General features: G+C 35.3%; 1 protein-coding gene across 1 annotated transcript in view; it reads left to right on the top strand.

Moving 5' to 3' along the window:
* cntn3b (contactin 3b) overlaps window positions 1-27,439 on the top strand; it is an 87,742-nt gene that overhangs the window by 53,507 nt on the left and 6,796 nt on the right. Inside the window, exons 10-19 of the mRNA XM_053499234.1 lie at window positions 2,176-2,305; window positions 3,188-3,338; window positions 3,833-3,960; window positions 6,268-6,443; window positions 10,543-10,660; window positions 13,577-13,735; window positions 15,190-15,339; window positions 21,728-21,798; window positions 22,543-22,777; window positions 23,371-23,480. Coding sequence (XP_053355209.1) covers window positions 2,176-2,305; window positions 3,188-3,338; window positions 3,833-3,960; window positions 6,268-6,443; window positions 10,543-10,660; window positions 13,577-13,735; window positions 15,190-15,339; window positions 21,728-21,798; window positions 22,543-22,777; window positions 23,371-23,480 — 1,428 coding nt within the window. The remainder of the gene's footprint in view (window positions 1-2,175; window positions 2,306-3,187; window positions 3,339-3,832; window positions 3,961-6,267; window positions 6,444-10,542; window positions 10,661-13,576; window positions 13,736-15,189; window positions 15,340-21,727; window positions 21,799-22,542; window positions 22,778-23,370; window positions 23,481-27,439) is intronic.

Raw genomic sequence — 27,439 nt, 5'->3', positions numbered from 1 at the left:
ACAAAAATAGCTGGTTGAGAAGGTTCTATGGTAAAAAGAAATGACTGCTGTGAGAAAACAAGGACAAAATAGGATAAAAAAACTAAAAGAAACATAATGGGAAATAGCTACTAAGGGAATCTCCTCTTCGATGACCGTTCTGTTTATCTTGCCTGCTTTTTTAAAAACTTATGCATTTATCTTTATGGACTTCATTATTGCACACTTCACTTCGTTCATTTATTTATGGACCCAAAGCCTATCCCCGGAAAACTAGCCATAAAGAGCGAATATATCCTGGATGATGTATGTAAATCATGCACATACATTTACACACTCATTCAAACCTTGGAGCTATTTATAGTAGTGGAGCCACATAGTAATATGTTTTGGGAGGTCAGAAAAGAAACAGAAGAAGCCAGTGGAAACCCTTGCAGACATGGTTTGAGCCATGGTTCCCAATCCTGGTCCTGGAGGACCAACTGCCCAGCATATTTTAGTGTTCTCCTTGCTTTAAATCCCTATAGTACATCAATTCAGAGACAGCTGTTAATCAGATGATTAGTTAAAGCAGGTGTACTGGGAGCAAAAAAAAAAAACAATAAATTGTGCAGGGCAGGGGGTCCTCCTGTGTTGGAACCAAAAGACTAGACTCTGCAAAACTATGTTTAAATAGCAACTCATTAAATAGGGATTGAATGGATAATATTATCCACTGTCCTACAAACATTATTCTGTTTTGTTCATTTGCTTATGTGGTTAAACTGAAATGTGTACTGTATGATATATAAAAGAACCACTTTACCATATGTTTTTTCTATATTTTCACAACACACCACAAACAACACATCATTCATTAGTGGTGCATGATATATTAAATCTATTCAAACTTCAGTGGCCCTCATGCACTGTACAATGTTTCTTCTTCTTTTTGATTTTTTTATGTAGTTTTTTTGGTCCCGTCACATGAGATTTATCATGGCGTAAAGGAAGGAACAAAACAACAATACCCACAATGAATGTGGTCTGTATTTGGAGTCGAAATAACCTCTCTATTTATCCTCTCTCACTCTCTGCCTTTCTCTCTCTTTCATGCTTTTATTGTGCTGACCTCTGGTTTTAAGAATGCCTAATGGACTTAAAGCTCAGCCATGCCATTAGCCTCTCCTGTAGCTCGATACACTTTCGACCAACCCCTTTCACGTGTCTGACCGATCGCTCACAGTAAGATGAATTGCTTATAAGTGTGCCACAGCTATTGTCAACGGTGCTTTTCTGTCCTCCAAAGCTGAGGGTCAGCATTTTTGTCCCCAGGCCTCTAATCTATCTTAATTCCAACATGTCTCTATCCCCTTCTCATCTGTAGACTACAGCCCAAATATCTTTACAAAATTAGAGTGGAACTATAATTGGAGAGCATCTCTCTCTCTCTGTCTCTCCCTCTTATATTCTCTAGTGATGGGTAATACTGCTGCTTCTTTTGGAGTCAGCAGCAGTTACTCCCAAGACTAGCATCCAATATTAGTGTGAACATGTTTTGACAATAAATAGGAGAAATCTCGGTATACTTTTTGTATGAGGTACTGTACACTTCTTTTTTCATATTAAATTTCATTTAAGTTATGTTGTCAAAATAAACAAGTGAGAACAAATGTTTTACTGTGACTTGCTGAAAATAATTAAAGCTACATTTTTTTTCAATTTACAGTAATAGCCTCCGCAGCAACCTCATTTTTCCTTTCATCTGTTCTAACCACTCAGCATCCAGTATCCTAATATCCAGTCTGTCACCATGTGTACTTGTTTCTTCCTGGGTTCATGCCTTAAGTTAGATGTTTATTATGGTTGAATAGATAATGGGTCACTGTGTGGCTTAACAAAAAAAAAATCATCTGAAACTGATCAGGTACAGGTACTGGGCTGAAAATGAGTACCGAAACCTGCCAAAATCAGAGCCAAGCAAGTCCTTTAGGAAGTCTGAAACTATTCCTGAAGCCTACATTAAGAAAAAAATAACAGCTTTTTGCACAGTGATTTTCAAATATTAGCCCTAATTTGGTACTTTAGTAATGATTAACTCTATTCTTACAATTACTGTTCTTCAGTAACGGAAATGTTTAAAACGTACATGTACAATTTATTTATTTATTTATTTTTGTGTGTGTGTGTGTGTGTGTGTGTGTGTGTTTCCCACAGGGCCGGGTGCTCATAGAGAATGGCGCTCTTACCATCTCCTCACTGACTCTGTCTGATGGTGGCATGTATCAGTGTGTGGCAGAGAACAAGCATGGCGTCATTTATGCCAGTGCTGAATTAGTGGTATTAGGTACGTTTTACTCTGCTGAAGAAAATTAGCTTGAATCTCACTTTAAAATTTTTTAACTCTGTACTTTTTACAGTCTGTGCCATTAGCTAAATTACAATCCATATGAAGTACATGTGTCATTGGTTACCATTACCAATTATTATTATTATGATTATTGTTATAGGCTGATAAATCAAGCTCACTTGGTCATGCTAACGAAAACATGCAACACATGCAGTTGTGCAACATCCAGTATTTTAGTGATATCACTGTGATCAGCAATATTCTCATTATTGTTCAAGGTTATAATGTTTTTCTGAAAAAAATCTGAATAGTGCTTTTATCCAGACTAACCTTGTAACTGGGTAACATGCTGATGGTGAAACCAAGATAGAAATCAAAGTGTGGCTTTCTAAAGTTCTTGTTTCTGTGTTAAAAATCCCAATGTTTCACCTTAACGCAAATCATAGGATCATTCCACAAACTGACACTATAGTCATCAGTGATGCTATTCATAAGGGTGCTTTTTTCCAACATCACATTTTCCCTTATATTGATTTGGACTCTTTGACTAGCTTTGTGCTGTAGTCTTTTCTTTCTAGAGTTTGTGCGCATAGATCATGAAATATCGATCAGTGCTTTTTCCTATGCAACTGAATCCAACATAGCATGTTATGATGACTGATCCAAGACGGCTAGGTCATAGCTCAAGTACAAAAAGATGCGGAACAAGCTTCTCTAAGGCAATGGGTTTAATTTATTTTAAATATCTCAATTCCTAAAAGGCAGGAGCCTGTTTTTACTGCAGAGGCTGCAGGGAATTATGCTGCTGCGCTTCACTGTTTTTCTCCCAACGAGGCATTAAAAGTTTTCTGCTGTCCGAATTCTCTCTTTCCTGTGCAGCGTCACCACCCAGTTTTTCCAAGAGCTCCTTGAGGAGCGTGCTGAAAGTTCGTGCTGGCACAGAGGTGATTTTGGATTGCAGACCACAGGCTTCACCCAAAGCCATCAGCTTGTGGAAAAGAGGGAATGAGATGATCCAGAAAAATGAAAGGTAAATTACAAATGATAAAAGAAAGACCTACAAATGGCATCAGAAACACGTCACCCTATGATCTGTAGATTGTCAGTTCGAATCCCAAACATTCACAGCTGTGTGTGGCCAAAGGTCAAAGGAGCAAAACTATTCATGTTCTCTGGCTGGAAGAGACTACATATTAGCTCTCCCTGATATCTGATTTTGTGAGTTCCTGTGAGTTCCTATTCTTCTTTTTTTGCTTTCTCATGCTGTACAGTGCTGTAGTATCAGAAGCAGATCAAAAAGATGTGACTGGTTGACTTCACATGAAGTTAGAGAAAGTAATTTTTACCTTATTTTTATCCACACAAGTCTTTAACAAGGCCTTGTCTATCTATGTTACTTTTATACACATTTTCAACTAATAAAGAGAAGAAACAGGTTAGGAAGAATATGCAGAAAGCTAATTGGAGTAATGCGTATAAAGTATGAATGTGTATTCACTGGCCAACCATTGTCATCTTTTTCAGATTCTCTGTCTTCCCCAACGGAACACTAAAGATTGCCAATGTGACTAAGCAAGACGGGGGCATTTACACATGCATTGCCAGAAACCAGTTTGGCAGTGCAAGTACGGCAGGCCGCCTGCTGATCACGGGTGAGTCCCTCCCAAATGTCATGCTTTTCACACAAAGTTCCCAAGTATTTAAGTTTGTGATTTAAAGTATCAAAGTTTTTTTTTTTGGTGTTGACTTTGTTAATCTTCTGGTGACAGTTACTCATTATTCATTATTTATGCATGGGCCCTTACTTGCTTTTCAAGTGGCATGTTCAGAGGGAGGTAAGGCTGTCTGCTTTCCATTATAATCCACTTAATAAAAAGTCTCCTTGCTAGCAGTAAATGTATGAAAGCTCACGATAAGGGATGGCTTTATATTACTGATATTTCAGATAATGAAAAGAAACTGCTTCCATTCACATGTGCCTGCCTACAGACTATGTAATAATGCATATATACCTTATTACATTTTGGCAGAATTATCTACCTTTGTTAATCTACTTGTGTCACTGTCCTGTTTTTGTTTTGTTTTGCTTTGTTTTTCCAAAGAGCTTTACACCATTTTGTTCTAATAACATGTAGCCATTTGCTTAAAAAAGGAAGCATACAGTGACCCAAGATTTTATTTTTATTTATTCATTTATTTGCCTAATCACCTACCGCACAATGAGTTGAGATGTTTTTGAGAATAAATTGACCACGGAAAGTAATAAATAAGTACTAAATAGACTCACTTAGGTAGAGGTTTTAGTAACATACAGATACAGTTTTCTTAATAAAGTGACAGAATCCAGCAGTGAGGTAGACTGACATGCGGGTAGATGGACTGGCTACAAAAAAAAATGTCCTTTAGGTATGCATACGTGTAAGCCCTGTCAGAGTGTATGCTTACTTTGTGCCCAACATTCAATGGACAGACTTTGAATACACCAAAGACCTAACCAGAATGATGTACATCTATTTAGATATGCCTGTTTACATAGGCCTAATGTCCCTGAGAAGACGCACACTTGCAAATGCCATAAATGTAAATGTATATTTTATGACATAGTATTAGTAATAATATTACTGTGCTAAAACATTTTTTGGTGATTATGTACTGATTTTATACTGATGCAAGTTGTCTATTCGTAAGTGGTTTGTCTTTCTTGTTTGAATAAAAAAAAATATATATATATATTATATTATAATTATATATATATATATATAATAATATTATAATTATATATATATATATATATATATATATATATATATATATATATATATATATAATAATTATGACTAAAAGACTCCTAAAGGTATGAATTTTATTTTTGTTTAAACTTTTCATACAGTCACAGGACACTCATATTCGTAGAGAGGTTCATTTATGTTTTAATCCTTTACTGTTTCTTTCCTATATGCACCCCATAATAGTAATACAATTGCCCTGTTAATGTCATCTTGATTGGTGTGCTTATTAACCTCTTATCTGTTATTTAATTATTAAACTGCATGAGGGAATCAAGTATTTCGTTTTACATTTATTTAATGCCTGAAGTTGAATATGTGGTTAATTAGTGGTTTTCTTTTTAAACTAAATTGTCAAAACTGGGAGCCAACTGGCACCCATTATTTTGCATTTATTTTGGATAATACTCCAAAAGCTGGCCATCTTTAATTTACTGTAATTTAATTAGCATGACCTTCCACAGTCCAAGTCTTCCACAGTCCGCTGCATTCCAAACACTCGAAACACCCAATCAGTGCAATCCAGTCACCATAGAGTGAAAGAGAAAAATGTCTTAAAACTTTTTACAAGGCACTTTTTCGTGCAATAAAACAGAAATATGGTGTATGGGTTACCACTTTTTTTTGTTAAGTAGAGAGTGTGCAGGGTGTTGTAATTAGGGTAGTGAAGTAGGCAGGTTTACTCCATGAAAGCTCCCAGTTTCAATCCTGAGCTCAGGTTGGGTTTTTACATTTCCAAAGTCTTAAGGTCATTTGCCTTATTTATAGAACAACAGAAATGTTCACCCTGGAAAAGGTTATGCAATCAAATTTAAGGGACCACAATTGTAGTATTTATTAAAGGTTGGAGATCCTACACAGCAAAATTCCCAGTGTTGAATACACTGTTCATATAGGTCCAGTTGCACTATGATCTCTGAAATTCTTAAATCAAGACTGCGGATGTTTGTGAGCAATGCACCTTTTGAAGTGTTTCTAAAAGTCTAAAACTTTCTGAAAACAACACGTGTTTAATTTTGTATTTATTATTTACAAATTACTCTCTACATGGTCACTCTGATCCAGTGTATATACTTATATGTAAATAACTTTTAAATAGGATAGCATATAAGATAGCATGTTAGTGGGATGAGTTGCATGAAGCTGATCAGATGGCTGTGTTGTGCAATGCAGAGCCAAGCAGGATCACACAAGGACCCAGCAGCATGGAGATTATGGTGGGCGAGAGCATCGTGTTACCCTGCCAGGTAACTGTGGATCCAGCTCTGGACGTGAGCTTCTCCTGGGCCTTTAATGGCCAGCTTATCGACTTCGAGCACGACTCAGAGCACTTTGAGAGAGTTGGCGGAGTGAGTAAAAACCAACACTGTTTCCTGGCAGATAGTAGTATGTTATTCTGCCCAGTATCATGAGAACCAGTTTGGCCAAATGCATTGCTTTGTTTGAAATTCCTGAAATATCATATTATATAATGCACATAGAAATTAATTACCCTTAAACTTTTACGAAGCTAAATTTATTAGTGTCCAATCGTTTGAGCAAGTGGTAGCATGGGTGCAGGTTTTCTTTTTAATCAAGCAGGAGTCACAACTAGTGACTCCTACTAGTGACTCCTAGTTCTACTTTTTAATTAGTTATTTTACACTTTTAGTAGACTATGAGGTGTGTGTTCTACTTAGTTGGAATGTAAATCTGCATGCATTCCTGTTCTTTCTGGATAGGATTGGACAACTCTGATGTAATATTTTACTCAATTATGCTGCATGGGCAGTGAATAATAATTAATTTATGAGTCATTTCTATCATGTCTACTATAACCTATTTGCAATTATGTATTATTAGTATTAACTTTTAGGTTTTAGCTTGTACTTTACTTTCAGGTTTTACTTTACTTGTTCTGGGTCACTTAATTAATGACCTACATTGGCTATAAATTAACTAAAGTGATTGAGAACAGTCATTGCACTACAATTTTTAAAAAAGGAAAGGGGCCATATCAATGCTTATTTCCAACTTTCTCCTGCGCCTAACATCTAATTTTTGCCCCTCAAGGGAGCACATTCCTTATCATCAGTTCTTGCTGTAATTGAATTTGCATACCTATTTATGTAGCCTGAGCCCTGAAATAATTTTATAATGAGTTTGCTGGCATGAAACAAAGGCATGATGATTTGAAATCCTGCCTTCAACTGCTTGATAAGACACAAGCATTTTTATTTTATTTAAACTATTTTGTGCAAATTGATTAAAAAGGCAAAATAAAACAGCATTCAGTGGGATTGATTTTGTGATTTTATGTTTTATATATATTTCTTGTTCACACGATGAGATGTGAGCAGAGTAAGTCACATTAAGTAAGTGATTTACTCTGACATTGCTTGTAATGAGATGCAAGTTTATGACTAGGCCTTCCTCGGATTTTTAAGATTATCACTTCTCATCTCAGTTGCCTTGGCTACATACATTACCCAGTTAAATTGTGCCCACTCCCTGTCCGACCAACAATGCTAAAACGTTTAACCTGTCACTCCCTATTGCCAGCTGCCTGGCATCCTTTTGAGACAGAGGGATTTTTTTGGCAGGGACTGGAGTTCATCACAGAGGGGATACCCATTAACGGCAGCAGACATGCACATGCACACATGACAGGGTGACTTTCCAAAAGCAGAAGAAAATTTCTGCGAATTGTGTTGGTATCCCAAATTAGCTTTTTACTTTTTTTTTCAGGTATAGGTACAGATGCAGGTATATACAAGTTTTTTTTTTTTTTTTTCTTTTAGTAAATTTTTGCTTTAAATTTACTTAAATGATTTTTATTTATCTCTTCTCTTCTTTCTTTTTCTTTCTTTCTTTCTTTCTTTCTTTCTTTCTTTCTTTCTTTCTTTTGTTTTTCTTACATGATCAGACATAGAAACAATACTGCCTATGTTATAAAATGCAAACAAGCTGTATATGGTTGTTTTTACTCTCTTTTATATTTCATTTAATTGCTACTTTTGCGCATGGCTGACCTCGTCAGAATTGCTGTTTTGTAGCTGATGTAGTCACAGAGCACGAAACAGCCACAGCCAAGCATTCAATACGGTCAGATTAAATTATTCTGTACTAGTGCACAGCAGAGTCGATTTAGAATTTTCTGCATTGTGAAATCCAGAGCCCTGTTTCATATGTCATGCTGGTGTGACATCAATCTCTGATAAAAGATGGTTATAGATACCCATTTTGCATGAGCTATTTATTCCCTATGGTGTGCATGTTCATGTTTATTTGGAACAATGTGAGTCCTTGTTATGTTTGTCTTGCTGCCTCACCCCCCCCCCCCCACCCCCCTGCTTATATAATTATGGAATAATTAGTGTCTTGCCAATTAGCCAGAGCATGTTTGTTTTAGTCTCCTACGTCTCACAAAACTGGATAGGAAATATTACCTGAAGGCTGTAGTCACTGTGCAGTTTGTTCTGTCTCAGAAAAATGCCCACTATGTCCCATGCTAGTGATGGGTTGATACCCATTCCATAATCAACCGTCAGTTTGCGTAAAACAATTGATAATCAATAAATAATCGGTGTAACCACTTAACCACTTAGTACAATGATTCTCACACTCATTGAAAATCACAATTATTAGGATTACAGTATATGCCAACATCTGTTCCTCAGACATTTAAAAAGCAGTTGCCTGGCTCCACAGAAAAAAAAAAACATGCAACATTGCATGCTTTAGGAATTTTGAAGAATTAAGTTTTTCATAATCGATCGCTTGCAATGCACAGAAAATCAAGCCATTATTGACTGCAAATTACGACCGTCCCACCAATATTTCACACCTCTTTTGATTTACACCAATATAACTGTATAACATAGCCTATAATAATTTATAATGTGTAAAAAAGTGACAATAAAAAGGTCAGTTCAAGATATTAGCATTATAAACAATATTTTTAAAAAGACAATTTCTTTTCACACTCTGGGCATTTCCAAAGTAACATATAACACAGATAGAGACTACAATTATATTTATGTATTATATTCAGCTCTGTTACTCGCAGGACAGAACGTCAGGACAATGCTTATTTCTATCAAAGAAATAATTTATGCATAACACCACAATTGTGTTTGATTTTCTTTTTGAACATGCAAGTTTCCCTGTATGATGTACATTTTCACTAAAACCAATAGTATTTATAGGGTCTGCATTGATTGTGATGCATTTTTAAGTAGGTGAATGATACTGTATGCGTCTTTTCTGTCTCAGTGATACCACATGTTACTGCTATTAATAGACTGAGAGCCTCTAAAACAAGATGCTGAACAGTTGTAACAGGTGTGTTACAACACATGATTTTTTGCAGTTTTGCAAACAGAAGTTGCTTGCACAAACCAAAAGGTTTGCTAACAAATAACATAACATGAATAATGAAAAGAATATGTAAATGAAAAAAATATATGTCAGAAGTGTTTTAAATAAATGAATAAATTAATTAATACCCACATAATTTCTGTTTAGATAAAACAAGCATGTGTTACAATAGTGCCAGCTTGCCTCTAATAATCAGTCAACTCCAGACTACTCAGCCCAAAAACCTTTACTCCTGACCACCATTTAAGCACACATTTCCAGTCAAAGTCACCAAAATACCCTTACCTCTGTGCAATCACACGACTTCTCTTAATTTCCATTAATACCAGCTTTACCACTGGTTAAGTGGGTCTAAGGCTATGTTTTCTGCATGATGTGATGATGTTTTGACCTCTGCCTGCTCCACATTTATTGATTTAGTCTTATCTATTGTATTGCCCTTTGCCAGTTTTTAACATTCATCCTCTAGTTTTAATTAAATAAAAAAGTATAAAAAAAACACCATATATACTTGCCTGCATCTGTCCACTTCAGGCATGATTGATGTTGGGCCGATCATTCATGTCATTGGTAATATTACTTTTTATTTAAACACAAGAGGGAGGGTGGACATCACAGCAGACATAGCTACTTTCAATTCTAATATTACCTATTATTCTTTCTGTGCTGAAGTCAAAACCTGACTCACTGACACCCACAATGTTAACAAATTGTTAGCGGGTGCCAAAAAAAATGCTGCCTTATTTATTTTCTTTCTCATATTCACCTGTTTGTTTCTGACCATGTCTCTGTGAAATTGAAAAACTGCCACATGAAATTCCTTAGAAAAAAATTGGCCCTAATAATAAATACATATTTACCCATAATGCTCTGTGCTAGACAGTGGTTAAGAATGCACTCTACGAAACAATTTGAAGCAATTCCTTTGAAAAAATGCCTTTGATTTGTTGTCTAATACACAAGAAACCATGCCAAGACATCAGATGAACAGTGGTGTCTTTCTAAAGAGTGGGAGGGATTGATTTGTTTTCACTTTAACAATGGAATTTCATGATTTTCTTCTGTTATATTATGATTTATTGAACACAGAAGTTTGCTGGGGACCTCATGATTCGAAATATTCAGCTCAACCATGCTGGGAAGTATGTCTGTATTATTGATACAGATGTGGAGAGCTTGTCTGTGGATGCAGTCCTGATTGTGGAAGGTAATGAATCCAGCTGTTACAAGCACTTTCTTCGCTTCTTGAATCATTATTACAAAAGCTGTTTAAAATCTAATTTAGCATCTAAATGACGCTGTAAAGATTTAGACATTTAACTGTTAAAGATTACATGAAACATATGAAAGCTATAACTGGCAAACAATATAACTTAAAAGCATTATATGTAGTTGTTTATGAATAAAAAAAAGAAATTTAAACAGTGTTTATTTAGGAGCCAGAAGAAATATAATATACATTTAATTTAAACTCTACTGACATAGAATAGTTAAAAATTTTTGCCAACCCTTACAAAAAAAAATAATTTTAATCATCCATGGCAAACAAAAGTTACATTGCGGAATCATAGTGTGTGTGTGTGTGTGTGAGAGAGAGAGAGAGAGAAAGTGAGAGGGAGAGAAAGAGATCCAGTAAGCTCAATTTACTATGAATTTAATTAGAGATTTTTTTAGTTGAATTAATAAAAAAATAATGTAAATACTTTTTATTGAAAATGTGTTACTTATATGTTTTTTTTAAATATGTTCATCCTTAATTTGTTTTTTATTTTAATTTTTTCAGTTTGTTTCTACTTGAGCAACAAATAAGTCCAATAGATTACTTATAATTCATTTTGTTATAATATTTCCCCGCATGCATGTACCTCTAAATGTCACCATTTGTCATTATTATATCATAAGTCTGTAATAGTGTTAGGTTACAGAGAGGACTGCTTTATTTTACCTATCGAAAATGTTATTGTGTCAGGCAGCTATCATAGTACTTAAAAGGATAGTTCAGGGTTTTTTCTGTCTGTGTTAAATCAAAATTGCGGTGCATATAAATATATTTTAATAGGTCTTGGTTGTTATAATTTCTTTTACCAACCATGAGGTTTGTCACCCAGAAGTAGGTTATGTAGGCAGATTAATTTAGTGGAGTGTGAACCTTGAGGCTTCATAGAAGTCTTAGCTGAACTTTGTCATGCACAGAAATAGGCAAAATGTTAGTCACGTTAATTTAAGGTATATTTGTTATGAAAAATATTTATAAGGAGGTATGTGAAAAGTAAAGCACTATAACACCATAATGTCATTATATCTTTTGACATAAACTATCATTTACTTGTCAAGCTTTATTTAATGTGACATTTATGACATATTTTTAATTGTCATGAAACATCTTTAAAAATTATATATAGTGCCTGTTAATTACAAGGTAAATGGAAAATTTCACATACAATTCATTTTATTACTGAGATTATATATATAACACCTACTGTGCCCAAAACCACCAGTAGATAAATAACATTGTGATATAGAAGGACTCCTGTTATGACAGAATTTGAAATACATGAAACTATATGACATGCATGAAACACTTAGTGTTGTAGGGTTTGAGTAACCAACATATTGAAAACAGAATCATGCTTTATTTAGGATAGGGCCAAAGAAAACACAGTGCATTCAGAACGTTTCTCCACAGCAGCCATGTAGAGTAGACATAGTGTTGACTAGCTCTTGTTTGGCACCACCGGCCTGTAGTACGTATTCAAGGAGTTCTTTGCTTAATGCTGGCTGTGTATTTTTGGATAAAATGTTAACCATTAAACTCCTAGTGGAGTGAGAATAATAATGAGTTTTATTGAAGTAAAATTTTTCACACAGCCACTGCGGAGGGACTTTTTAAACAAACGTTCCAAATCTCATCCGAAGTGTATCATCATAGTATAATTATCATCATTGGCAAAATGTTCACTATGTAAATTTATTTATCAGGTTTTCTTTTTAACTTTCAGGTGATACGGATAAGCATCAAGTAATCATGCACACAACAATGTTTTTTTTTTCATATGACCTAGGCTTTATGTCAACATTACATTACAAAATGCTGCCAGATTGCTGTTTAAACAATACTTTAAATACAGCATGTTTGTATGAGTTTATGTCAGTTGTCATGGAATGCTTATGTAGGGGTCATGTAGCCATTACATTTGCATTTAGACATTTGGCAGACGCTCTTATCCAGAGCGACTTACATTTTACATCTCATTACACATCTGAGCAGTTGAGGGTTAAGGGCCTTGCTCAAGGGCTCAACAGTGGCAACTTGGTGGTTGTGGGGTTTGAACCTGGGATCTTCCGAACTGTAGTCCAATGCCTTAACCACTGAGCTACCTCTGGCCCTATACAGTATAAACATCATGCTAAGCTTCTTAAAGGATGAGATTTTATTAAGCAGTTGCTTTTTGAAACATTTTTTGCAGCAAATAATGTGTATAATTTAGCAAATAAACAAAATAAGAGAAAATGTATATTATTCTAAGTGCCAGGAATGTGTCTGGTGGATTGTAGGATTTTCAGAGGTGAGGTAAATTGTTACTGAACATGCTGACAATTTTTCTGACACTTTGAATCTGATATAATCAGCTGTTGAAAAAACTATACAGTATATTGTGTACATCTCCGATGCCATTTTACAGTACATCATATTGGTACACCTGCCCACTACGCATTGTACAGTAAATGTTTTCCCAGGAGTTCAAAAATAGAACTATTTTTCATAGATTATGTCCTTAATGGTCTCATTTACACATCTGCTGAGTGGTATGACCCGTCCCAGAATGACTAGGACATGACTAGAACTAGATATGGCATAAAATACAGCAGTCTAAGGTGGACATGGCCATTATCTGAAAATATACATAGAAAAAAAAACAAGCATTTCATACACAAGCCTCCCACACAGACCCAAATTTACATTCGCAGGAATGAAAATTCTTCCCTCATGCATTCTTCACCCCCAGTTGTTTGTATAGGCTCTAGGCAAGGATCAGCTTTGCTACCACATAACATTCGATTGATTGGAGCATTTATAGAAGGTGATCCAGCCTCCTCCTCACTCAGCTGTTGTGTTTGTCAGGTCCACCCGGTCCCCCTGACAGTGTGATGGTGGAAGAGATTACAGATAGCACAGCACAGCTCTCATGGAGCCAAGGCAGAGACAATGGCAGCCCCATCACTGGCTATGTCATCCAGGCCAGAACACCCTTCACCGTGGGCTGGCAGGCTGTGGACACAGGTACTATATATTCTCCCCATGAAAGACATAATAAGCTTTTGACAAGAAGGTAGGACCCATGTGCACTGGATGTCTTTTAATAACAGTACAATAATTAATAAATGATAAGCATTATGTCAGTTTTAAGCAATATTTAATAAAAAAATCATCTTTCATATCAAATCATATTAAATAATATCAAATAATAAAATTGAAACCTATTAAAATGCCATTTCAATAATAGGATACGCTGCATATACATTCACTACCCTGCATTTGTCCAATTGTGTGGCAGCCCAATGCATAAAATCATTTAGATACTTTGTTGTTGGTGCCAGATAGGCTGGTTCAAAACTGCTCTCATTTCCTGGGATTTTCACACACAATGCTCTTACCCAGATGAGTATAGTATCCCTTTCCAGTCTGATTCTGCTAATGGTTTCTATTTCATATTATCTCAGGGAAGTTGTAATGCTAGGCGGCACGATGGTGTAGTGGTTAGCACTGTCGCCAGGGTCCGGGTTCGATTCCTGACTCTGTGTTCATGGAGTTTGCATTCTCCCCGTGCTTGGTGGGTTTCCTCCCACAATCCAAAGACCTGCAAATTAGGCTAATTGGCATTCCCAAATTGCCCCGTAGTGTGTGCCCTGTGATAGATAGGCACCCTGTCCAGGGTGTACCCTGCCTCATGCCTTAAGTCTCCTGGGAAAGGCTCCAAGCCCAACTGCATACAGGATAAAGCGGTATAGGTGATGATGAGATAAGGTTGTAATGCTTTGTGACAATATCCATTGTTATACAAATAGAGTTTATTTAAGTTAAACTGAATTTTTCAATTAAAAAAATATTTGAAAAAATAAATACTGTGTTCTCCTGGTGGAAACTCTTTGTTGGTGATAGATGTCAAAGGAAACTACTACAGTGCTGAACTGTAGAGGTTGTACTACAGTATCTCAAATAGTCAACTTTTACAACCATGGTAAGCAATAACACACAAAATATGTAATTTTGGAACATAAACAGGAATATGAGGCTACAGTGGGCAGCGTTTCACTCGCATATACAGTAGGTTGTAAACTGGAGAAAATGTCACATAGTCCCTACATAATTGCATAAGTGTACAGGTGTCTATGTAGTTTTCACTGCCTAGGGTTGTTATAAAGACTTGGGGCTATTTAGATCATTCTTAAAATGCAAAAACATGTCTGTGTATTTAACCTATTGTGTATATTTCCAAAGTTATATAAAAAACAGACAAACAAATAAATCTAAATAAAAGAGAATCAAAAGTTTTTAAAAGTTTTTATTTTTAATCATTTTTAATTTAACCAGGCATACAGATTCTTCATCCATAATTACACTGCATATATTTTTTAAACCAGTAAGCAATGCAATAATGGCTTGGTAATAAGAAAAATGTAGTTGTGGGTAGTTATGTTATCATTATAAAGTGCTTTCTATATTTCTGTTCTCAGTTCCGGAGGTCATCAGTGGCAACACACTGACTGCTACGGTGGTAGATCTGAATGCCTGGGTAGAGTACGAGTTCAGGGTGTTGGCCAGCAACAGTGTGGGAATGGGAGAACCAAGCCCTCCTTCTATGAAAACCAGGACTGAAGATGCTAGTAAGTGTTGTGTACTGTACATGCATACATTTACCCATGTTCAGTACATGTCATAATGGAAAATCTGGTACCGTATCTACATATGAAAGGTGAGATTTCCACAAAGCAATGCGGCCAGCTAAATATGGTCATACATTTGCCCTTTGAAGCCAAATAAAAAAAATAAAAAAAAAACATAAATAAATTTAAGTGGAATGGTACTCATTAATTTGTGTAATTACAGTATATGTTCTAGGCCAAATACTGCTATAACATATATGGTATGCAAGCATCTGCTTTATACAGTAACTACAGTATACCACATTTACTTTATTTTAAAAGATATCTCAATATGCAAACACTAAACATTCTCTGTAGTCTGAGTCAGTGTATGCAAAAAATAAATTTTTCTTAGAGACAAATTCAGATTATTGTGTTGCCTTGTAATGATGCCTAGGGTTGATCTTTTCCAATATCATCTAGATCATGGCATTTAACAGCCTTGAAGCCACCAAAAGAAGGATAGAAAATAGGACTAAAAAAGTAAATAGTCTTTTTTTCTATCTGCTGTAATCAGTGTTGGGAGACGTTACTTTTTAAAGTAACTAATTACATAACAAAATTACTTTCTTTAAAAAGTAATTAGTTACATTACTGCATTACTTTCTGATAAAAGTAACTAGTTAAAGTACCTTTCCATTGCAGAAAAGGAAAACTCCTTTGTGATTCCACATGCATGTTGATTTAGTCAAGACCTTTATGATTATTCTACCATCATCACTCGGCGTAAGTTTGGCCCATAATCTGTTATACCCCTATCTCACCTACACCTAATCTGTTATACCCCTATCTCACCTATGCAGATTTGCGGGTTGGCCGTAAGTACAGTTCATCATGATTCACTGCAAGTTTTGGCGATGTGATTACGTTTCCATCTTTTAAGGCGAAAAATTTAACATGTAAAAATGTTTTGGCAGTCCCGGCGGAAACTTGCGTATCTTGCAGAACTAACGTGGTTGTGTCAAGAACTGGAAAGCTAATCACTGCATCAGTTAGAGTTAAAAGTAGTGTTGCCAGCTGAAACATATTAATCAGTAATAAACTAATTAAAGTTTCCTAAATATTTGCTTATGTAAATCCAATGTGCAACTTTTTTTTGGCCAGGCAGTGTATAGCATAAAAGTAAAGCTATAAAAATAAATAAACAAATAGTTAAATAGTTAAATAAATACAGTTCTTATTTCTTATAAAATAAGAACATGACAAACATTCCAATTAACAGCTAATAATAGTATAATATATTGCCAAGGTACTGTTGCATGAATAGTGCTCATTATAATTATTATAACAATAAACAATGTGGCTCCACATTACTTGACAGCTTATAAAGAAGCGCTTGATTCAGCACATCTGGTAGGATAAACTATATCCTTGTGGTTTATATCCTTTGTGAGTCTGCGGGTTTATTTAATAACCTTCTTTTTAAAAAATGAGTTCTGCATGTAAGTTTTTCTGTAACAATGTTTTGGGTTTCTACATAATTTAAGGACAATGAGCAGTTACCAATTTAATCCACAATTTTCCCATTTATGAAAATTTGCAAATCAGGTGAAAGTATTGTTTATGGTTGGTCAATATTGTAACCAGTGGGATAATGTTTATTCTGTATCATCATATTTGCCCTATGCAGTTTTCAGTATTTTTCTATGAATACTGAAGGTGAAGAGGATAACAACCATCAATGTAGTCCAGCATTTTTACTTTATTTAGATATATAGTGACAACACAGTGACTTACAGGTTAGCACTGTTGCCTTACACCTCCAGGGTACGTGTAAGGTTATTGCCTTTGGACTGTGTGCATGGAGTTTGCATGTTCTCCCCGTGCTGGGTGGATTTCCTGCTGGTACTCCAGTTTCCTCCCACAGACCAAGGACATGCAGATTAGGCCCCCATGACCCTGTATACAGGATAAAACAGTATATACGATGAGTGAGTGAAACATATAGTATATTGTACCATTGTTATTTTTCACTTACTCTTCATTAACTTGTAACCTTCTTACTTTTTCTTTACTTCTTGTTAACATACTATTTCATTAACACATTTTCTACTGTCTGTGGCATATCTTGAAGAGCTCAACATGTAGTAGCACTTTGCATTTTACATGGATATATATTTTTCACAAGCGAAAAAAATATATATATTATGCAACCGGTGAATTGTGTTGATTGGCCAGTGAGATGCTTTGTCATGCCATTATGGGCCACCACCAGTTTTGCTCGAGATATAGTATCTTAAAACCTTGAAACATTACCATTGCATGGCAATACCACTTGTGGTCATTGTATCATATTGATTTATTTAGGATGTGGGACATTGTCAAAGGCATATCGCTCCATATTCCATCTCTTGACAGAGGTCTTACTGTATTTCTCCTTCATGTTTATAACCACTGTGATATACAGTAGTTATTGTCTTTTCAACAAGCCTTTCCATCAATTGCCTTATCATTCTAGAGCTTCCATATACTCTTTTTGTCATTTCATCAAGTACTGCAAGCGTAAAAGAGTTGTCATGAAAGAGATTGCAACCTTGAAGCACTTGAGCTTGCTGAGCAAAACCAAGAATGACACTTGTGTCCCTGACCCAACCAGGTCTCAAGGAAAGAAGTGTGTGGTACATCCACTGGATTAGGGCAGATTTGCTGTCCACATTCTGCAGCATTTCTTTTTTTTTTTGGAATCACAGCTGTGGCAGACCTTGTCAATTGCTGAACACTTTATTTTTGGCCACCTACAGCTTTTATCTTGGATCTTCTGCCTTCAGTGCTGGACAACTTAAAGCTGACGTGTAAACATCATTTCCCAAGCTTTATGTCAACATACTTTACTAACCATTTGTTTAGGAGTTTTAATGCAACCATCCTTTTCTCACAGTGCAAACAGGACATAAACAGCACAGATTACATTCAGGCCCTTTATTATTTGGAAATGCAGTAATACATTATTCAGTGACATTTTACTGCCTTATAACTACAAACATTTTATGGTCACTACTGTAACCAGGGGGATTAAATAGGTTAAGAGGTTTTCAAGAGTTTAGAAAACATGTAGCTCAGGCAGAGGTGAAAAAAAAGAAAAAAATAATTTCTACTGCTGAAAGTAACTGAACAGATCTTAGAAATACTCATTAATATTTTTATATAGTGTGCAGTTAATTTATTTAGTTAATTGTGCCCACAACTCATTGTGTCCACAAGACACTAAAACGAGGTCATGAAATTTGTGTAAAATATAGGCAATTTTATTACACTTTAAATTTATTTCATTTTTAATTTAAATCTGGTGAACAGCTCATGTTAAGCAAAATTGTATTTCATTTAATACATATAAAATTCTGCCCCCCCTTTTTTTTCAAGTAAGACAATATGCCAACATGTACAATAATGCTTTCAGTGAGCTTTAAAATTCACCTAAAAAGCTTCCTTGAAACTAACCCAAAAATCATTTAACTAATCTGTTGTTGTAGTCTGACTGTAACATATCTGGGTTTGTATTCATGAAAATTCCTAGTGCAAAAAGTTGCTCTTTGTGATGAAATTCTAAGAAAATTCTTAGATTTGTGCATGTTTTCTAAGAAGTTTCCTAAAGCCTTTTTAACTCTTAACACTAGAAGTGCCGAGCAGTGGTCATTTGACCGCAATGGGGTAAAAAAATATATATATATACTTCACACTCAATCAAATTCCAGGACCCTCCTTCCATTCCTTTTTCTAGATCTGTGAGCCTAATCACCCTGTATGCTTACATTTTCACAATCGCACCAGTAAAAGCCAGTATAAAGAGCTCTTAAGGTAAAAATATTTTTGGTGTCTTAGATAACAGGCAAAGTAATTGCCTATGTTTGTTTTATACAACCTAGCCCCACTACTTAAGTGGACAGCAATCAGCAAAATTAGTTTTTGTCCAAATAAATTAAGGACAAAATTACCAATTTAATGATAATTAAACAAATAAATATGTGTGTGATCAGGATAAAATCAGCAATATAGGATTGTTGTTTTAAAGAAAAGCTTATAATATATTATAATTATTATATCATCACCATAAAGTGATGCACGCAGCATGCATTTTTCACACCCACATCCGACCCACCTGACCCACCATAATATAAGCAAATAAAGTACCAGCCCTGCCTGCCGACACACAAAGAAAACATGATGTACATTATTAGAACTAATTTAATGAATAGAACAATGAGTGAACTGACAAAAGACAGTGAGGTAGAACTTTACTCTTTGTTCCCTGCTCTCAGAACAGAAAGGATCTAATGAAAATACTGTAGCTAGTAAATCAAAAATAAAAAGAATAAACAATTGTTTCAAACTTATGATAAAAACATAAAAGAATTTTCAAGTCATCAGTGTAAGCGCTGTGTAAACAAAAGCTAGAATACCATTTAGTGGAGAAAGTGAGCCTTTAATAATAAATCTGCCTGTGTGTATGTGTGTACTGACAGAGAATGACAGAAAGAGGGAAAATAATTCTCTTTTTTTTTGTACGTTTAAATAATTAGGCCAACTCTGAATACAGTTTGTCAGTCATGGACCCACCTGCCCAGAACCCATAATATTTTCTCTAAAGAATCAACTGAATCTTTCTGACCATATATATATATATATATATATATATATATATATATATATACTAATACTTTGTACTGTAGGTTCCACCAAAACAGTGATGTGTTCTGACACTTTTCTATGCGAACCAGTATTAAGCTTTTTTAGCAATTTGTGTAGTGCTTCTATTTAATTGGCCTACACGGGCCAGCCTTCACTTCCCACACTCATCTGTGAGGCTTGGCTGCCAGCTTTCCTTCTTTGGACAACTTTTGGTAGGTCCTGACCACTGCAGGCTGGGAACATCTCACAAGAGCTGCAGTATTGTAGTTTCTATATCCAGTTCTCTAGCCATCACAATTTGATGCGTGTCCAAGTCACTTAAATCATTAAGCTTGCCCATTTTTTCTACTTCCAACACATCAACTTTAGGGAGAAAATGTTCACTTGCTGCTTAATACTGTATATTCTACCCACTCCCAGCTGCCATTGTAATGAGATATTATTACTATATATTTTATAGTGTGTGACTTTTTTCGAAAAAATAAATATTCTAATTGTTTAGTTTTGTGAAGTAAGCGAACAAAAGAAAAATCTACCCTGACTACCTACGTATTGACTACTGTATTTACACTAAGCATTCTTACAGCATTTTTTACAACTGTGTGTGTGTGTGTGTGTGTGTGTGTGTATAAACTAGTAGTCAGCCCTAATACAAATTACACATTCACCTAGCATATTTCACTTTCCACTTTACCAAAAAATATTATTATTTTTAATACTAATTGTATTTGAAAGTAAAGGTTTGGCAAGTGGTAGAAATATCAGTCCTGAGTGGCTTGTATTGTTTGAGCAGCTTTACATTTAGGCAGACGCTCTTATCCAGAGCAACTTACATTTTGATCTTATTACACATCTGAGCAGTTGAGGCTCAAGGGCCCAACAGTGGCAACTTGGTGGTTGTGGGGTTTGAACCTGGGATCTTCCATAGTCCAATGCCTTATGCACTGAGCTACCCCTGGCCCAGCTTTAAACTCCTTCTGTCCACTGCTTATAAAATGATGTCATATTAACTGCAGTTCTAAATTTTTTTTAAATCCCTCATGTTTTAGCGTTGTAATTTCAGTTCTATTTATGGAAATGCAAATATCAATATATTACTATTGATGAAAAAAAAAAAAAAAATAAATAAATATATATATATATATATATATATATATATATATATATATATATATATACACACACACACACACTCAGCAAAAAAAGAAACGTCCCTTTTTCAGAACTGTGTATTTCAACAATAATGTAAAAATCCAAAAACTTTACAGATCTTCATTGTAAAGGGTTTAAACAATGTTTTCCAGCATGTTCAATTAACCATAATCAATTAATTAACATGCACCTGTGAAATGGTCGTTAAGACCTTAACAGCTTACAGAAAGTAGGCATTTAAGGTCACAGTTCTAAAAACGCAGGACACTAAAGAGCCTTGTCTACCGACTGCGAAAAACACTCAAAGAAAGATGCCCAGGGTCCCTGCTCATCTGCGTGAACGTGTATAACGTATATATTATAAAGGAAATTTGTAAAAAAAAAAAAATATATATATATATATATATATATATATATATATATATCAAAAATAAAAATAAAATAAGCCAGGCACATTATGCTTAAAATTAGACATATTAGTTTAGCATAATTTCACTTTTACATATTTAGATATAAACAAAACATATAGTTTATATATGTTCCTGATTATTTATTTATTTATCCCCTGCAGTTCCTGATACAGCGCCCACTGATGTAGGAGGAGGGGGAGGCACCAAGTCAGAATTAGTAATAACATGGGAGGTAAGTCATTTATCAGATTTTACTGTCCCCCTCCCTTAGTGGCTAGTCTAGGGCTTCTTGGTTAATTGTGTGGAATTGAATGGAGCCGTTTTGTGAGCTCTGCTGCTCCCAAAACCCTCCTTTCTCTGGGCAGGTTTTTCAGCATCATTTCCTTCACTCCAAATGGGATTCAACTTAAGGGTCAGAAGGTTCCTTTGAAGTTTTCACCTCCCATAAATGGTTGTCAATGTGCTGAAATCCTGATACAGAGGAAAGGAGCTATGGGAGTGGAAAAGTCCTTTATTTCATTACCAAAAGGCATATGGGAAAGCAGCAATAGTCCTTTGCCTAAGGGCAGGTTCTAAAAAGTCCTGTAACTCAGGTCTAATTGAATGCATTTAACTGTAATGTGTAAAATATTTTAAAGCTCAATTAAATCATGTACAGTACAGTAGATGTAAAAAACTGGTAGTTCAGAAAGTTTCAGCATGGTAAGGCTATATACAAAAGCACAGTGGACAGTTATTTCTTATCTGTTAAAATATTCGTATAACTTACTACACTTTACTTGCTAAAACTACAAAACATCCACATATCTTATGTATCTTATCTTATGTAATATTATCTTATTATAAAGTCTTTTTTTCTGTATTTTTTTTATACCATAATGTTAAAATGGTCTTATTTTATTCTGAAGTGTGGGGCGGCTGGCGTGTTGTCCTCGATGTGTTTTAATATCACTACAGTCTTATGTTCCACCCCCAGCCAGTCCCAGAAGAGCTACAGAATGGAGAAGGCTTTGGTTATATCATTGCTTTCCGACCTAAGGGTACAGCCACCTGGACCCGGGCAGTGATATCCTCACCCATCGTGGCACGATATGTTTACCGCAACGACACACTTCCACCTTTCTCACCTTTTGATGTCAAAGTGGGTTCTTTTAATAACCGTGGGGAAGGACCCTTCAGCTCCATTGTTGCTGTGTTTTCAGCAGAGGAAGGTTAGCATAACCTAGAACATGAAATATGTATACATTGTCATTTATGTATAAAGATTTTCACTAACCAAGCTTATTTTAAATATTTAGTTGTAGTAACTGATGATAACTGAAAATGTGTGTATTCTTGAAGACATTTTACCATGCACATCTTTACAATTATATGACAAGCCTCGTCTCCTTAAATTACTACTTCTAGACACAGCACTGGTGCCTACGCTCCCAAACACCCTCCACTCTGTGCCTCACACAGAGGCATGACCTTGAATAGTAATGATGAACTAAGTTGATTTAGACAGCTCTTCCCCACACATACACTCCTGCAGCAAGGGCGTTAACCCGATATTAGTTATTACGGCAATAGATTACGGCAAATCCTGCCCGACATTTACGGGCCTGTCTGTGAGCTACAGTGTTAATTGAATTTGCCCAGCAGATTGTCTTCCTCCCTGCCAGTCACAGATCCCATTAAAATGAAGTGGGGGTTCTCTCAGGTGTGTCTAGGGGGTTTATTCTCAGGCGTTAATACAATTCTGCGTGTGAAGTTGCCGAATAAGAGAACAAAAACCTTTCTGGTGTTTCCGCTTTATTTGCAGTGCCGAGCATAACACCTGAGAAAGTTATGGCTAAAAGCCTCACCTCCTCTGACATCGAAGTCAGCTGGGACGCCGTACAGACAAGTCCTGAGAGAGTGCTCGGCTATGAGGTACAATGCTTTTAATATTACTCCTTAATAGTCCGTCTGGCTTTGCAGGTTTGGACCTTAATTTGTTTTTTTTAGGAATTATAATTAAACAATTAGCAAACTCTTCACTATTTTTAATTGTTTTACTTAATAAAATGTATCATTTTTTCACATATGAACATAGGATTGATTAATGTAAACTGCACCTAAAATATGACTGACCATATACAGTATTCTGTGTGTGTGTGTGTGTGTGTGTGTGTGTGTGTGTGTGCAAGCATGTGTCAAGCAATAGTTTTCTATTAAAGGTGATCTCCTGAGATGTGGCTTTCCCAGAATATTTGCTACATAGACTAGGATAAAGTCACTCCCCAATAAAGCCAGCCTTAAACCCAACCAGGAGACTGTATGAGCTTTAGGTCAATTTTGCCACCAACCAAAAACTATGCATCATAGAAGAATTCATTATTGTGAGCTGAGATTTGGACATAAATAATACATACTGTAATGTGATGGACTTTCCAGTTGCCAGTTTAGTGCTATTGCAACCAAAGACCACTGACAACAGTTCTAACAGTGTGTTTTTTTTTTTTTTTTCCACCAAACTCTCAGACTTTATGGTGCTAATCTTAAAGCCACTAATACAGTAAGATGCTGGCCCAGGATAATGTGAAACTCAAGGATTAAAAATACATTAATGACAATAGCAAAATATAAACGAAACATCTTACTACCTCAAACTTAGATTGTCTTTATGTGACCCTGTTTTCAACATGAATCTGGAATTGCTAATTAATGATGGAAGCAGAATGTAGAAAGGCCCTTTAAATGCAGATTTTTTTTGTTAAAGAATAATCATCATAAAATAGCTCCTTAGCTAGAATTTTATTGCCATCTAATACTGTGTGACAAGTATTAAAGTCCTAAAAGACTGCTGAAATCACAGTAGCCAGCTTTAGAATGGATAAATACATGAATTGCATTAATATAACATTAAAAGAGGAGAGGACAGGGCAGGGTTCCAGATGATGCCAAAGCGCCTAATGTTTTTATTTTGTGACTAGATTTTATACCGATAGTGGCACAGAAAAATCTAGAAGACATGCAGAGGTCTGTTACTCTCTCCTCTCATGCGTCAGCCTGCTCTGTACAATAGTTCAGGATCACGCATGATAGTACAACAGAGCTGCATTTAATAACAAGAGTGCTCGAGCACATATAACATTTTTATCAAAACTGTTGCAGCTTCATGAACATTTTGCAAGTGCTGATTCTTGAACACAGCCCTGCTGTATTCCTGTATGTGTATGTACTGTACTTGGATTAATCTGCTGATTAGCAGTTAGTGAAGTGAATGGCAAAACAATAGAAGAGATTACTCACTCAGTCACTCACTCACTTACTCACTCATCATCAAGATGTAAGAAGAGATTAATTTGGATTAATTGAACATTTAGTTTAATAGCATTTTATGATGAGTAATACATTTAGTAATACTTTTTTTTCTTTCCTCTACATCAAATGCCATCGATACAAAGACTGAGTCGAACACTGGAAGTAGTTGGGTAAATTAATTCCAGCCAGACTCATTATCAGATAATGCTAGTAAAGCACAGCTAACAGTAAAGCACAGCTCAGTTTCTCATACCAGTGAATGGTGCCAGTTTACATAAATTTACCTCATTATGTTATGGAAAGTGATCAATTTTGGCTCTTAATTATTTTGGTTTTGTGAGCTAAAGGCTTTTAAAGATCTCAATTTTTTCTGGAGCCCATCCATGGCTAAGGAGTGTAACATTTCTTGAGTGTCACACATTAGTTCTTAGTATTTATATCATGGCCTGCACTGTCCCATGTTTTCTGGAAGCACTATTTGTTGAAGTCCTACATCATTATAGACAGTTCAATGTTATCAGCATCCAGGAAATTTTAAATTAATCACATCTAATGCAATAATACAATGCTCTCAGGCATTAAACACACACACACACACACACACACCGAAATAATAAGCTCATCAAATGACCTACGACAATGTTCAGTCACTTGTGATTTGTCCGACAGCAAGGAGACATGTAATGAAGGAGATCCTTTGATCTCATCAAAGAAAACCTGAGGTGCTGCTACTGTTACTGAGTGGTCTTGATATACTGGATATACGTCATGCCTAACTTTCTTCTATTACAAGCATGGAGTAAAACCCATAAAAATAGTAATTGTCGGTTCTTTCTAAAATGCGTTATATCTCCATATATTATGTCAAAATAATTCTTTTTTTTCTGAACACTGAAATCATTTAAATGAAATTGTCAGATGTTCCAGTTGTGCTGTCTGCGATTATCTTGTTTTATACTGAGCCACTTTAACAAACTCAGCAGTGGATCCAGACATTCTGACTAAATGACATCTAAAACCTTGCTAGCTAAGTATAATTTTCCTTACACTTTGAATGTCAGATTTTATCTATGTTTATCTATGAGTAATAGCAAAAGCCCAACCAGTTCAGTTTGTAGAGAGCCAGATACTTTCTCTAGAGATTTCCCAAGAAGTATCTGCACTGTCCCATCATCAAAACAGAGTGCTTACATAAACTGGACATGTTGTAAAAAAATGTTAAATAATAGAAACACAAGAAACGTAGCCAGCAGACCATAACTGTGTAAATAAATCATTTCAAGTATTTCCCCAGTGATGATAGCATGAACAGTGATCAGCCAAGCGAAGTCAGGATGTTGAAGCTTGTTTAAATGCCGCAAGTGACTTTTTTGAGACATTAATGAGGATATTGCTGATAATCTCAGTAAGAAATCATTTTGTGTTATGATTGTTTGACAGTATTGTCTTTCCATATGCAAGTTAGATTAAAAATATAGTATTTGGCATCATGTTTGTTTTGTACAGATTGTTTAATATTAGTCAGATAATATTAAATCAGGTAAACATAATCACATCTGAGATCATTTTAGCTGTTAAAACATTGTATGGGTAAATATATTGGGTAAAAGAAAATATAAAACTTTGTTATCCTTTGTAAAATAAGGGATATCACTGTTATAAACAAAAAAATTCTAGAATTGCAGAAAATCGCTTAATCATTCATTTATTCTTTCATTTATTAATTTGTTGCATGAATGAATGTAGGGTTGCATGGGGCAAGATTTGTACCCCACCCTCGGAGGTGCAAGGCAGCAGTTCTAACCTCTGTGCCACCATGTCTTGCAGCTGGGAAACAGTATTCTAAACCACAGCTTAAATTAAGCACATACCTTTTATAGTTGGTTTATATGATTTATTTCATATTAGGAACTTAAAGTAATCATTTTTAGGTGTTTTGAGATGATTAGTGTTTTGGTGTGTCTCGGAGGAAAAACTCCTTATTTTAATTTTGCATATAACTTAATTGTTAAATGCTATAAGTTTATTAGATATGTAAAAATTAATTTACATAAGAGCCCAAAAGTTTGTTACCACTGGTAAAGAGGTAATTTTACATGAGGAAAATCTGACCTTTTGTACAAAGCATATTCAATATCACAAATTTGATTACATTCAAAAGAGGGACCTAAAATCTCCTAATATATCTTAATAATAAAATGTTTAAATATCCAGACATACATACTGTATAGGACAACTGTAAGTGCATCTATGTGTAATTTAATTGTACTTCAATAAGCAGAGTCCTTGGTAAGTTATAACAGCAGTGATGTCTAATAGTGTGTGACTGTCTCTTGATATCTTTCTTTGGAGTGATGATCCTTTATCTTTATTCTCTTTTCTTCTGATATCCTTTATTAGTTACAGTCCCGAACACCTAATGTACTGTTAAAGAACACTCAGATTTCTAATCTGTTGATCAGGCAAGCTTCCTGCCTTGCATGTAGAAAAAAAAAAAGATAATGAAATCCATTTTTATACAAGAATTGCGGTCACGTCACACATTGCTGTCATATAACGTTCCAAAAGATCCTCAGTGAATAAGG

Source organism: Clarias gariepinus, chromosome 6, assembly GCF_024256425.1.
Source record: "Clarias gariepinus isolate MV-2021 ecotype Netherlands chromosome 6, CGAR_prim_01v2, whole genome shotgun sequence".
NCBI classification, from domain to species: domain Eukaryota; kingdom Metazoa; phylum Chordata; class Actinopteri; order Siluriformes; family Clariidae; genus Clarias; species Clarias gariepinus.
This window is presented reverse-complemented; position numbering and strand designations above follow the sequence as displayed.